Consider the following 12,823-nt stretch of genomic DNA (forward strand, 5'->3'; position numbering starts at 1 on the left):
GGGTTAACCCAGTCTTCCTTTGAGAAATCCACACTCATTATGTTCAGTAATATTTTCCATTGTCTAATCTTTTAGTAATGAATCCAGTGTATGTCCTATCAGCCAGTAAACTTGGTCTATTTCTTTGATTCATTCTGTCTCCCTCTTTGAAGATAGGAAGTGCATTTGCAGTTCTCCAGTCTTCCAGCACAATGTGTTTTACTATTGATTTTTCAGTTGCAGACATTAGTGTTATTAGCCATAATATAAATGCATGTTATTGTAACATTTACCCAGTTACATGATCCTGCTATGACTCCATTGCATTTGCAATTCTTTCCTATTTCATCTTATGATGTTGTGCCTCAACTATTCCAATTGGTCAAATAGCAATTACCCATCTCTTATACTTTTGCAAAAAACAAATGAAAATATTCGCTAAATATGAATGCTTGTTTTTAATGTCATTATTATTATTATTCTGGATTGTTTGTGGAAATGTGAAAGAGTTTAATATTTCATTCCCAGAGAGTCCAAGACTCAAAGGCTGCTGAAAGAACGATTCTGAGTTTGCTATTGAAATATTGACCTGTTCACAAACAAATTGTCCTTATTTGTACAAACCCAAGTGGCTCATAAGCAGCTTAAGAAGTCTAGAGGGTCTGTATTATGGCCACCTACAAAATCAGCTGGGCTACTGCAAGTGTTTGCACCAGTAATTTGTTTGTGAATTGCATAAATCTGCCTCAAGAAAGATATTATACCTGTTTTCTTTAAAAATGAGTAGGAAAATATAACCCATCAAATAACAAATACATTCAGATTTTTGTTATCCTCATATTTGGAGAAATTTGCAGTCAAGAAGCTCATGTGGAATGTCTCTTTAAATGCAGGATCTAACTGCAGTGCTTAGTCTGTCACTAACACAGCCTGGAATGTAAAGCACACTGAAATACGTATCCCACTATCCCTCTTGAATAAATATTGAGCAGAGGTTCTGCCTGGACTGTGCGAAAATGTCACCACTGTATTGCGTATCTCATTTTGAATTTATATTGTAGCCTCAGTCTCACACCAGCAGCTGCAGCGTTGAATACAGACTGACAGGATTTTGTTTACACATAGGACATAGTGTTGTGCATTCCAGCTTGGACATTTGTAATCATCCTTTCCCAATGATTCCATTGAAAAATTCTAACAATTGTTGTGTTGCACTGGATAAACATTTGAATTCATAATAGGTTTATTTTAAAATTCTCCTTGGATACATGATGGTCAGCTATCAGACCAAAGGAATGTCTAATCTTATTGTGGAACATTGCACACTGGTTTCTGCCCAGATTTACGAAACCAGTTTAACATCATTGTGAGTAAGAACCAATCATAGTGTGTACCTAGTTATAAACATTAGAACAGTGTATTTTAAACTGTTAGCATTATGCATCTAAATATGGGCCATTCTATTCATCTTCCTCTCATTCTTAGGCAGTCACTGAAAATTAAGGATGGTTTGCTTCTACTCCAGTTTGGTGGATTCTGAGACAGCTGATAAGTTCAATGTGTGATCTGCTGACACTACCACATTTGGGGCAACTGATACTTGATGAGTTGGTAGTTGGGGTTGTTCAGAAGCTTGTATGCACCCTCTAATGCTCCCTGCATATTCCTGATTGAATTTCTCAGCGTGATCAATGCTTTCCCAAATGAGTCTTCTCAGTTTTGGTTTGGTCGCAAGCCAGGATTCTGACGAGTCAGTGGTGGTTGAAATCTTCAGGGATCTTTTGAGGGCCTTCCTGATGCATTTCTGTTGTCCTCCTAGGAGTTTCCTTTCAAGATCAAGTTCTGGACAGAGCAACTACTTCCAGAATTTAATGTCAGGCATATTAATGACCAATAAACCATAGTTATATTAATTTGATTGGCTATAAATCATGACTAAAATGTACCTCTTTACACAATGTTGGAACTGGACAAGAAATAGTCTCCCCCAAATGAACAGCGAAAAGATCAAAGTCACTGTCTTTGATTCTAGCCACAAACTTCTGTCCTTAAACATTGATCCCAACTGACTCCATTGTAACTGTCTGAGGCAGTCCAAGGATCAACCAAATGGTTCACAACCTTCAGTGTTACAACTGTGATGATCATGGATCTGCAGCATCACTAAGACCAGCTGCTTCCATCTCTGAGACATCGTCCATCTGATCTGCCTCAGCTTAAATGATTCTGAGACTTTAATCTCGTCTTCTGTTAGCTTCAAATTTGACTACCCAAGGACCTTAAAACTAACCCATCACTTTGCACTATACATAAACTCCAATTTGTCTAAAACTACTGCCCGTTGCTTCCCCATACTTCCGACATCATCCTTGTGCTGATTGGCCTACATTGACTCTGCAGCAATGTCTCAGGTTTGTAATTCCCATCCTAGTTGTTAAATCCCTCCATGGTCCCAAACACTTGTAATCTCCTCCAGCTCTATCCAAGATCTGAGATCTTTGTGCTTCCCTTGTTCTGGCATGTGCACATCTTTGACTTTAATTGAACCACTATTGGTAACTGTGCATTCAGCTGCCAAGGTCATAAGATCTGGAAATCTTTCCCTGTACTCTGTGCCTCTCTATCTCTCTCTCTTCTTTCAATGAGTTTCCTAAAATTAACCTTCTGGTTCAAAGTTAATGGTCACCTGCCCTGACATCTCCTTACTTGTCTCAATGTCAGAATCTGTTTCCTAATACTCTACTGAAGCATTCTGAAATATTGTACTCTGTTCAATGTGTTGTATAAATGTAAGTTGTTGTTGTATACCTAGCTGTAAACTTTTCGTACTGCCTGCCTAGCTAACACAGTGCTTTTTACCTAGCTATAAACTATTAACTGTGTACCCAGTGATAAATACTTAGAGTTGTATATGTGGTGAATCTTTATAAAATGTTGCTTAAGACTCAGCTGGAGAACTCTGATCGAGTCTGGGCACTGCACTTTAAAAGGAATTTAAAGGCATTGGAAATGGTCTAGATTTACGAAAAAAGGTGATGAAAGAGTTATAAAAATGGATTGTCCATGCTGGAGGCATTCTATTTTGAGAAAAGAAAGCTGGAAAGAGATTTGATTATGGTGTTCAAAATCATGAGGGGTCTGGATAGAGTAGATAAGGACAAACTATTCCCATTAGTGGAAAGATCAAGAACTAGACAGCACTGATAGTTGATTGGTAAAAGAGCTAGTGGTGACAGGAAGAAAAACATTTTACACAACATGTAGTACCAACCTGGAATGAACTGTCTAAATGTCATACTCTGGCAGAGTCAACAATGATTTTCAAGAGGGATTTGGATAAATTTTTGAGACAAAAAGAAAAGCAGGAATGTGGAGAAAGGGCAGGGGAGCAGGGCTATTTTGAGTAGCACTTTTTTTTATTATTTTTCTTGTTAAATTTCACATGAGCATAAATTCTAAATTCATGTTATTAGAGAGGCAGCATCAGCATAATGAGTCAAATGTCCTTCCATAGATCTATAAAGTTTCCATGCTTCTAATCATTTTTGGACATTTCTGTAACTCCCATCATAAAGGTCAGCTACATCTCTGTAAAAGTGAGCATTTAGTAGCTTTTCAATACTTAAAAATATTTTGTCTTTCTATCATTTCCAGCAAAATGAATAACCACACACACTCTCACATTATTCGCTGTATGCCACTTTCTCACCAAATAAATTAACTCATGTTATATTACTTTAAAATCTCTTCACACCTGGCTTTATAATATCAGTAAACTTATTATGAGATAGTAGGAACTGCTGACGCTGGAGAATCTGAGATAACAAGGTGTAGAGCTCGATGAACACAGCAGGCCAAGCAGCATCAGAGGAGCAGGAAAGCTAACGTTTCGGGTCTGGACGCTTCTTCAGAAAAAACCCTTTTTTCTGTTACATTCTTGTTACACTCACAAAAGACTCTGGTAGATTTATCAAATGATATTTTGCTTTCATAAAATTACATTAACACTGCCTGATAATATTATGAGTTTCTAAATGTTCCATTAACACCTCCTTATCTACTCTAACCTGACCCATCATAACTGAGATCAGACTAAACTTCGCTTTGTTGATGGCTGTTTAAATCACTCTGCCAGTGATTGAAAATACATTTATAAGGGAGGTATTTTGTCACAGTGATTGTCCCACTCCAGAATGCACATTCATAATGCAGTCTAGCAGGTTGAGTATGAACTTGTAAATCCTCCCAACATATGCAATGCTAGGTACTAAGAGTATGAAAGATTCATGTTGAGCCATATGGTGCAAATAAATTGGAGTCGCTAACATCACTATCCATACGACCAGGCTCCAAGGTACAAGATGATATAGCCAAAGCAACTAAGACTTCTTGGGGGCCATAGAGTCATAGGGACGTAGGGCATAGAAACATGTCCACCTCATCCATGCTGATCAGATATCCTAAATTAACCTAGTCCCACTTTTCAGAATTTGGTCAATATCCCTTTAAAATCTTCCTATTCATGTACCCATTCAGATGCCTTTTAAATGGTGTAATTGTACAAGACCCCACCACTTCCCCTGGCAGTTTATTCTATACATGCTGTACCCTCTGTGTGTAAAGGTTGACCCTTAGTCTCTTTTAAATCTTTCTCCTCTCACCTTATACCTATACCCTCTAGTTTTGGGCTCCCCTACCCTGGGGAAAGGCCTTGACTGTTCACCCTATTCTATAAGGTCACCCCTCAGCCTCTGATGCTCCAGGGAAAATAGCTCCATCCTATTCAGCCAATTGGCTGGATAGCTGATATAGATCAGATATGCATTGTTATAGGATTGTTATAGCACAGAGAACACCATTCATTTCATCTGTTCTGATTCTTCATCATTCCTTCACTTTCTCCTCAGAGTTCTAACATTCTTTCAATTCCCTCCGAAGCCTCAATTTTAACCTGTCTTGACTGCACTATCAGGCAATGCTTCCTAAATCCTTACTACTCACTGTATGAAATGGTTTCTCATGTCACTGTTGTGTCTGTTGACAACTACCTTGAACACGTGCACTGTCATGTTGATCCTTCCACAAGTGGAAACTGTGTTTCCTATCTACTCTGTCCTGAATAGATTTTTCTTGCCTCAAACTTTTTCTCAACCTTCTGTTCTATGAGGAAAACAGTCCTATCTACATAACTGAAGTTCTTCATCTCTAGAACCACATTTGTAATTTTTCCTTAACATCTTTCCTCATGTGTGGAACCCAAAGCTGGACACAATATTTTAGTTTGAGGCTAAATAAGTGTTTTATACAAGTTCAACATGGTCTCATTGCTCTTGTAATCTAATTCCCTTTTAATTTATTATTGAACTTGCTTCCTTTATCTTTCCCTGTCATAATAAGTCACTGTAAAAAAAGTATTCTCTTCAACTTGTCTCACACTTTTCTCAGTTACTTTAAATCTATCTTCACTTGTAATGACCCTTCTGGAAACTGGAAACAGCTTTTCCCAACAAAATCTTAATAGTAATGAACCTTCCTTGCTCTGAGGATAATTACTTATCTTCTCCAGTCTCTTAATGCAACTTCATCCCTTGCACCATTCTAGCAAATGAACTTAAGTAATACAGTGCCAATGTTAAAATACTGATCAGCTATAGTCTAATTAGACGGATGCATTGAATGATATCCCCATTGTTTGGTCATTATTTCATTCCTGTTTGGGGAATCTTTCTGTGTGCAAATTATTGGCAGTGTTTCCTGCATCAAGACAGTGACTGCACTTTAAAAAGTAATTCATTGATTGGAAACCTCTTTCAGATACCTCGGGGAATTACGCTATATAAATGTAAGTCTCCCATGCACCAAACAGTTGTTTTATGATTATTGTCATTCCAATCCAGTATCAATACTTCTAATTACACCCGGCTGGCTTATCCAAGAATCAGTAAAGTTTGAAACAGCACACAGTTCCGGTCAGCTCGACACATTGAGCGCCTCTCGATATGTTTCTCCATGAAGCTGATCCATTGGATTGAATGTTGATGACGTAATGCTGGAGAGAAACACAGTGGCTCCTAATCTTTCAGCACCTCAATCCTTTGGACAGCTCCTTTCCTTCAGCGCCTCTCACTCCATCCAGCCTACAGAGAGCTCCTTCCTTCTTGCACCACTTACTCCCACCAGTCTGTGGCCAGCTCCTCCCTCCAAAGTGCAACTGACCGACCGTGGATTTTCAGAGAGGTTCGGCATTTTCGTTGCAGAACACGGTACATTTCAACATTGGAAGTTCAAGATAAAAAGAGGAGGGGTTTAGAAAAACTGGCTCTCTCTCTCTCTCTCTCTCTGGGAGTTATTGCTCCGTTCCTATCATTGGTTGCAAATTAATTGTTAACCGGGACTCCAGGCAGCTAAGCCACCTGCACACGGTATGTACAGGGGATGTGCGGGATATATACAACGCTGGGTTCTTCGATTCTAGAGGTAACAGACCTTTCAGACTGTCTTGGTCTATTTTGCGACGACTTTAAGGAAAAGAACAATCGCTTCCAAATGTGTTTTAACAAAAGCACGTGAGCTGGTTCCAAGCCAGAGTAACGCAATAGAATTAAATTTGTATTTCGTTAGAGGGAGGGTGAAATCAATTTCTTTTCAATCGATAGAATCGCGGACGAGGAAAATGGAAGCTGCCCCTGAATACTCGCTTTTTCTCGTCCGGATCTTGGAAGAACTGGATACGAATCACAGCACGGTTTCCTATCAGGATCTGTGCAAATTGCTTTGTGCTCGTTTTGATTTAACTCATTTGGCAAAGCTGAGGAGCCTATTGTTTTACACCGCCTGCTTGGACCCGAATTTCCCAGCCACTCTTTTCAAAGAAAAATTACGGTGCAATGTGGATAGCCCCCAGTCCAAAAAGATCATGATAGCCGCCGATATCGTCACCATGTTTAATCTGATTCAGATGAACGGGGGTGTCGCGAAGGAAAAACTGCCTCACCGACACCAACACAAGGTGAGAAAGAACGAGTCTTTTGATGGCTGTCGATCAGATACAGAAATCTGTCAGGTTCGGTCCCCTGTATCCAGCCATGACTCCATAGACAGAGATGTTTGCAGTGAACACTCGGCAGCAGGAGACTCGAATACATGTCCCACAGCTGACATTAAGGACTGCCAACGTCTCATTTGCACTTCAGATCCCAATTTTTTCCTTGGAATCAGGAATGAAGGGATAGAGGAGAATAAGGGCAGGGCAGCCTCACTTGATAGACTCCAAGCATCGCCAACTTTTAACAGTATAGACCCTCAGGCGTGTGTCATGCAGACCACGTACTTCCCCATGGACCCCAGCCAGGATTCAAACTCAGATCAAGACTCCCCGAGCAGGAAAACAGACAGGAATGGGACATTTGATTCCAGTGATGAAGCATTCACCATCTCTCCCTGTGTACATGGCAGACCTGTGTTCAATGGAGAGCTACAGGACGTGCTTCCTTGCATTGCCAAGTTCGTGCCAATGGACAAGGAGTCTGAGGATGAAGACAATGGCTCCCACGTTCGGAAAAATGGGTCACGTTTCTCCACCTTTTTCAGTAACAGTTTCGAGATGCCTTACAACAGTCCGTACTGTGACTCAATGCCATTCACAAGTCAAGAGAAACGATACGTCAAACATGAAAGTTTGGATGACCTACAAGGTAGCACCTATTTTGGTCCCAGCACAATATCACAAGAGCCCCGAAAACTTTCCTCTAAACCAAACAAGCCGACCTCCTGGCTCCTAAAGAGCTGGAGTCTGAACAATGAGACTGCTCAGGACTGTGAGCAGTATTTTGCTGGAGAGAAGCCCAACACTCACAGGTATCAGAGCAATGTCAAGGAGGAGTTGCTAGCCGAGGCTCGCCAGAGACAGGCTGCGGCAGCTGCGGATGCGATCAGCACCGTGGACAGGGCACAGGCTTACTTCAAACAGGCGGCTGCCGGCGGCGAGGAGGCACTGGGGTCAGTGGGCAAACCATTCAACTCAAAACTGGCCACGACCGGCCACTGTAACCAGAGGAATGTGAAAGATAAAAGTGTGAACTGCACATCGCAGGTGCAGAGCTTTGAGAAGACAACAAGTGTGGGCACCCAGACTGAACAGTCTGTCCGGGGCAAGGGTAAGGATGGTAGCCATGGGCATCAGCCCAAGTATGGGGAGAAAGTGCCCCTGAAACATTCAGACGAGGACTCTGAGGCTCTTAGTGATGATATCAGTGATATATTTAGGTTCCTGGATGATATGAGTGTGAATGGCTCCACTGGACTTTTGCAGTCCTGTTACAACAGCAGTGGTTCCCTGACCCGTCTGCCCAAATCAGACAGTGGCAGCCTGGAGCGGACCCCAGTGAAAGCCAATGCCCTCCAGAAGGATCAGGGCAAAGGGCTTCTCTCCAAACAGCCCGGGGATGAGGAACTCAAGATGAGCGTCTGCAAACTGGTGCTAAGGATCGGCGAGATTGAGAAAAAATTGGAAAGCCTGTCTGGGGTTCGGGATGAGATCTCCCAAGTCCTGTCCAAACTCAATAAATTGGACCAGAAGATCCAAGAGCCAGCCGGGGAAAAGTTGTCCCCTGCCAGCAACCAGGAGAGTCTCCGAGTCAAAGCCCTGAGAAAGAATTTGTTCGTCAGAAGATCTTCCAAATCCCTAACAGAGGAAAACAGTGCCACTGAGTCCAAGATTGCCAGCATTTCCAACTCTCCTCGGGACTGGAGGGTTGTGGGCAACAGCAGTGAGCCTGGCATCACCCTGGAGGAGGGCAAGCAGCAAGTGGTAACAGACAACAAGGATTGGCAGCGCAAGACCAGAGAGGTATTTGCAATACTTTCTGACAAATTGGCATCTGTTTCTCATCTTGTTTCTGGGAGAATTGTTTCAGCTGAAGCTAGTTACTTTGCCAACTGATAGCAAACCTACCATCTTAGCAGGAAAAAAGAGTGAGTTTTAGAGAATTGAGAATGTTTGACTTAGATAATCCAGCTAAATTGGGTGATACTCCCTGCTAATTAAACAACATCAAAGTCAAGTGGGTCAAAAACAATCATTGACTGTTAATTTCAAGGTGTTGGAAATTTGAAAACTATAGGCAATGTTTAAAAAAAAACTGGGAAGGAATATGTGACAGGAACCAAAGATCGCACCTATAGAAAACACATGACAAATGCAAAACAATAATTTTTATATTGGCAATAAATGGCAGATGTGAATGCAGCTGAATCCAGAGTTGGGATCAACCCCATAAAGAACACTGAATGGCACACTGCATTTCTCACAATCCCTCTACTCATGATATTGTTGACAATAAGATTATAGTGATCATCACTGAGCAGTCCCATGGGTGGTCTGTTAAAAACGATAGAGGCAGGCATATATATATGTTTAGTGTTATCACTAGACCAGTAATCCAGAGAGCCAGGTAATGTTCTGGGAACTCAGGTTTAAATCCCAGCATGGCAGATGGTAGAGTTTGAATTCAATAAAAAAAAATGCCAAATGTTGGGGAAATCCCATCTGTTTCACTAATGTCCTTTACGGAAGAAAACTGCCATCCTTACCTGGTCTGGCCAACATGTGACTTCAGACCCATTGCAATGTAGTTGACTCATAACTGCCCTTTGGGCAATTAGGCATGGACCAGCTGGGCCAGCCAGCAATGTCCACATTCCATGAATGAAAAAGAAGTCATACAAGATTTTGCAACATACTGGCATGGCAGAAATTGGCACCATGACTTGCTGGTGGGTGCTAAATATGTGTTGAATAAATCAGAAATTAAGATTCCACCTGACTCAAGAGGGAAACATAAGAATTAAGAGCAGGAGTAGGCAATTCAGCCCTTCAAGTTGCTCCACCATTTGATATGATCATGGCCAATTACATCTTGGCCAGAACTCCACTTTCCTGCCAACTCTCCATAATCATTCAATCCATTACTAAATAAAAGCTATCTATCTCCTTCTTAAATTTACTCAATGTCCCAGCTTCTATCCCACTATGAGGGTAATGAATTCCACTGATATATGACACTTTGAGAAAGGTAATTTCTCCTCATCTCTGTTTCAAATCTGCTGTCTCTTGTCCTTACACTATGACCTTTCATTCTAAGTTGCCCCACATCAGGAATCATCCTGTCTACATTTACTTTGTCAATGCCCTTAAGCATCTTATATACTTCCATTGGATCCCAATTTTATTCTTCTAAACTCCAGAGAGTATAGGGCTAAACTACTCAACCTCTCTTCGTAAGACAAAATCTTCATTGAACTTGTCTCTTCGCTGCAGTTGATTCTTAATTCATAGCTTACACACATGCATTTAATTCACTTAGATCACTTTACACAAATATTAAACTTACAGCATAAATACAATGAGAAAGATCTTTTCTTTAAATGGAATTGAAACATGTACCAGTGACATATTAAGTTAAAAGATGATTTAAGCATTGTTTCTGTTGTGAAATGTTTTACGTTAGACATAATGTTAATGGCACGATCATCTCTTTCTTACCATTGTCAGCTGAGAAATTTCCAGCTGTGCATCAAACTGTTACAAAACTTTCAGGTTCAGGTTGAAGAGTTGACTCTTAACAACTGCAATTACTCTGGAGCAAATGTGAAACTAAATCATATTTAGTCACTTCAAGATTTATCCACATGCAGCACGAAATGCAGGCTACAGATTATTGCACAAGGCCCCTTGCAGTGACGTGAAAGGTGTATTATAATGCAGTCTGAGTGATGTTTGGAAGATCAAACCAGACTGAGGAAAGAAGAAATAAATGATGAAACATGATTTCTAGATGTGCATCATTTTATCTTTGACATGAACTGGCACTTGGACAGAAAGTGTTGCAGCTTCAAATCATTCTTTTCTGCTAGTTGCTTCTACATGTACAAATCCGTGAGATTTCGAAATATAATCCTCGTAGTCGGTCCATAAATATACTAGTCATTGCAGTCTCAACATGCTCTTATTCTCAATCATGAAAAATACCAGTATAAGTTTAAAACAATAAAAAATGTTGTACGTATGATGTCACATGTACAAGGAGACCTTCAGAAAGATCTATCTCTATGAACTGAAGATTAAGCTCTCTGGACAACAGACACAGAAGCAAAATCACCATTTATACATTGTTCTGAACAAAAAAATGTATTACATCTGGATATTTTGATGAATATAAATATCACTCAACCTAGTCAAAGAGAACATACAGCACTCCATTGGCCAAGGAGGCAGGTCCTGAATCCAGCCAAACTGGAATGAGGATTGAATCCATACTGTTGGCACCAAACTCATCTACATTAACTGTTCAGCCAACTGAGCCTACTGGCCCCCTAAAGAATCCATGCTGTGGTGGAGACAGGCACTTTTACCTGTTGTAGTTCAGAGCTATGGATAGTGATGGTTGAAGCTCCAATTTATTTTTTTCACATGGCTTGACCAGGAATCTGTCCTCCTCTTACCACCTGCTATTAGTGTGTATTTAAGGGATTTACAAATTCATACTCACTTCATTTGTCCAAATTCCAAATGTATTTTCCTTGGCCATCAAGTTTTGGGATTGAACCCAGAGCTTCTGCCTCAGAAAAGCTGCCCATTGCATCACAAGACCTCCATTTATCAGTGAATGATACACTTAAAATGGGATAGCTTGAAGGGCAACATGGAGACAGCAGGTTAATGCGATGGATTGGTTGCTCTTTTCAAGAGCTGAAGAGGCATGATGGGTCAAATGGTCTTCGTCTGTGCTGTATGATTGTATAATTCCATGATATTGCATAACACGGTCTCAAAGTTGTACCTTTTCATTTCACACCTTTAGTAGTGCATGATAGGCTCATGCATGATTCTTTGTGGGCTCCAGATCTATTGTACCACATTGTTAGTTCTGACATGCCCCTCCATTCCTGTAATGCATTCCCTGTCATTCAGCCTCATGGAATAATGAAACACCACAAGCAATTACTATGTCTCATAAAATCACAAATGGTAATAGGTATAGTGGAATTGGGTCAAAATCCTGGAGCTCCCTCTCTAACAGCATTGATGGTCCACCTAGAGCACATGAACTACAACGGTTCAAGCAGCAGTTCACCACTACCTTCTCAAGGGCATGTAGGGATGAGAAGTAAATGCTGGCCCAGTCAGTAACACCCATGTCCTATAAATGAATAAAAAAAAATCAGCACAGTGTGATGGAATAAAGCAGTTTAATGGCATATTTTATTATAACTAAAATATGGGATGGATTGGCTGATCCATACTAATTTGTACTTTCTTATTTAGTTAAGAAAAAATGTCATGTGCTAACAGTAACACCAGTAGGAGTCTCCTGGTTATAAAGTATAAATCTTTGCTATTAGTGAAAACTTATCTGGGTGTGGGATCTATTAGATTGGATAGCAACATGACTGTAATTAGCCCTATTTTCTTTATGAGTAGATTCAAGAATATAGGAGGATTGACATTTTTGAAGTCCAAAAATCAAAGTATTCCCAAAGGAAAATACTCAGTGTCAGCCTTGGTGGGCGGCAAACAGTTTTTTATGATTAATAGGCCACACAGCTCTGATCCCTCCCTTAAATATGTTACTGAAAATATGCATGAAAATATGCATATTTTAATACCATAAATAAATTGTGCTGATTCTGTCTACTATACCACAAAAGATTCGATTAGACAATATCTGTCTAGATGACACTACAAGGGTTATAGATCCACTTGCCATGAAACTGCAAAACAAAATATTGAGCATCAGCCACTTTTTTACATAGCAGACAAATTGGTTAAATATTGGATAACAAC

At 40.3% G+C, this 12,823-nt stretch overlaps 1 protein-coding gene across 1 annotated transcript in view; it reads left to right on the forward strand.

Annotated features, from left to right (window-relative positions):
- Positions 1–6,652: 6,652 nt before the first annotated feature.
- minar1 (membrane integral NOTCH2 associated receptor 1) overlaps positions 6,653–12,823 on the forward strand; it is a 77,588-nt gene continuing 71,417 nt past the window's right edge. Inside the window, exon 1 of the mRNA XM_048616120.1 lies at positions 6,653–8,827. Within this exon, the coding sequence (XP_048472077.1) occupies positions 6,653–8,827 (2,175 nt within the window). The remainder of the gene's footprint in view (positions 8,828–12,823) is intronic.

The sequence above is a fragment of the Rhincodon typus genome, chromosome 33, assembly GCF_021869965.1.
Source record: "Rhincodon typus isolate 14 chromosome 33, sRhiTyp1.1, whole genome shotgun sequence".
Classification (NCBI taxonomy): domain Eukaryota; kingdom Metazoa; phylum Chordata; class Chondrichthyes; order Orectolobiformes; family Rhincodontidae; genus Rhincodon; species Rhincodon typus.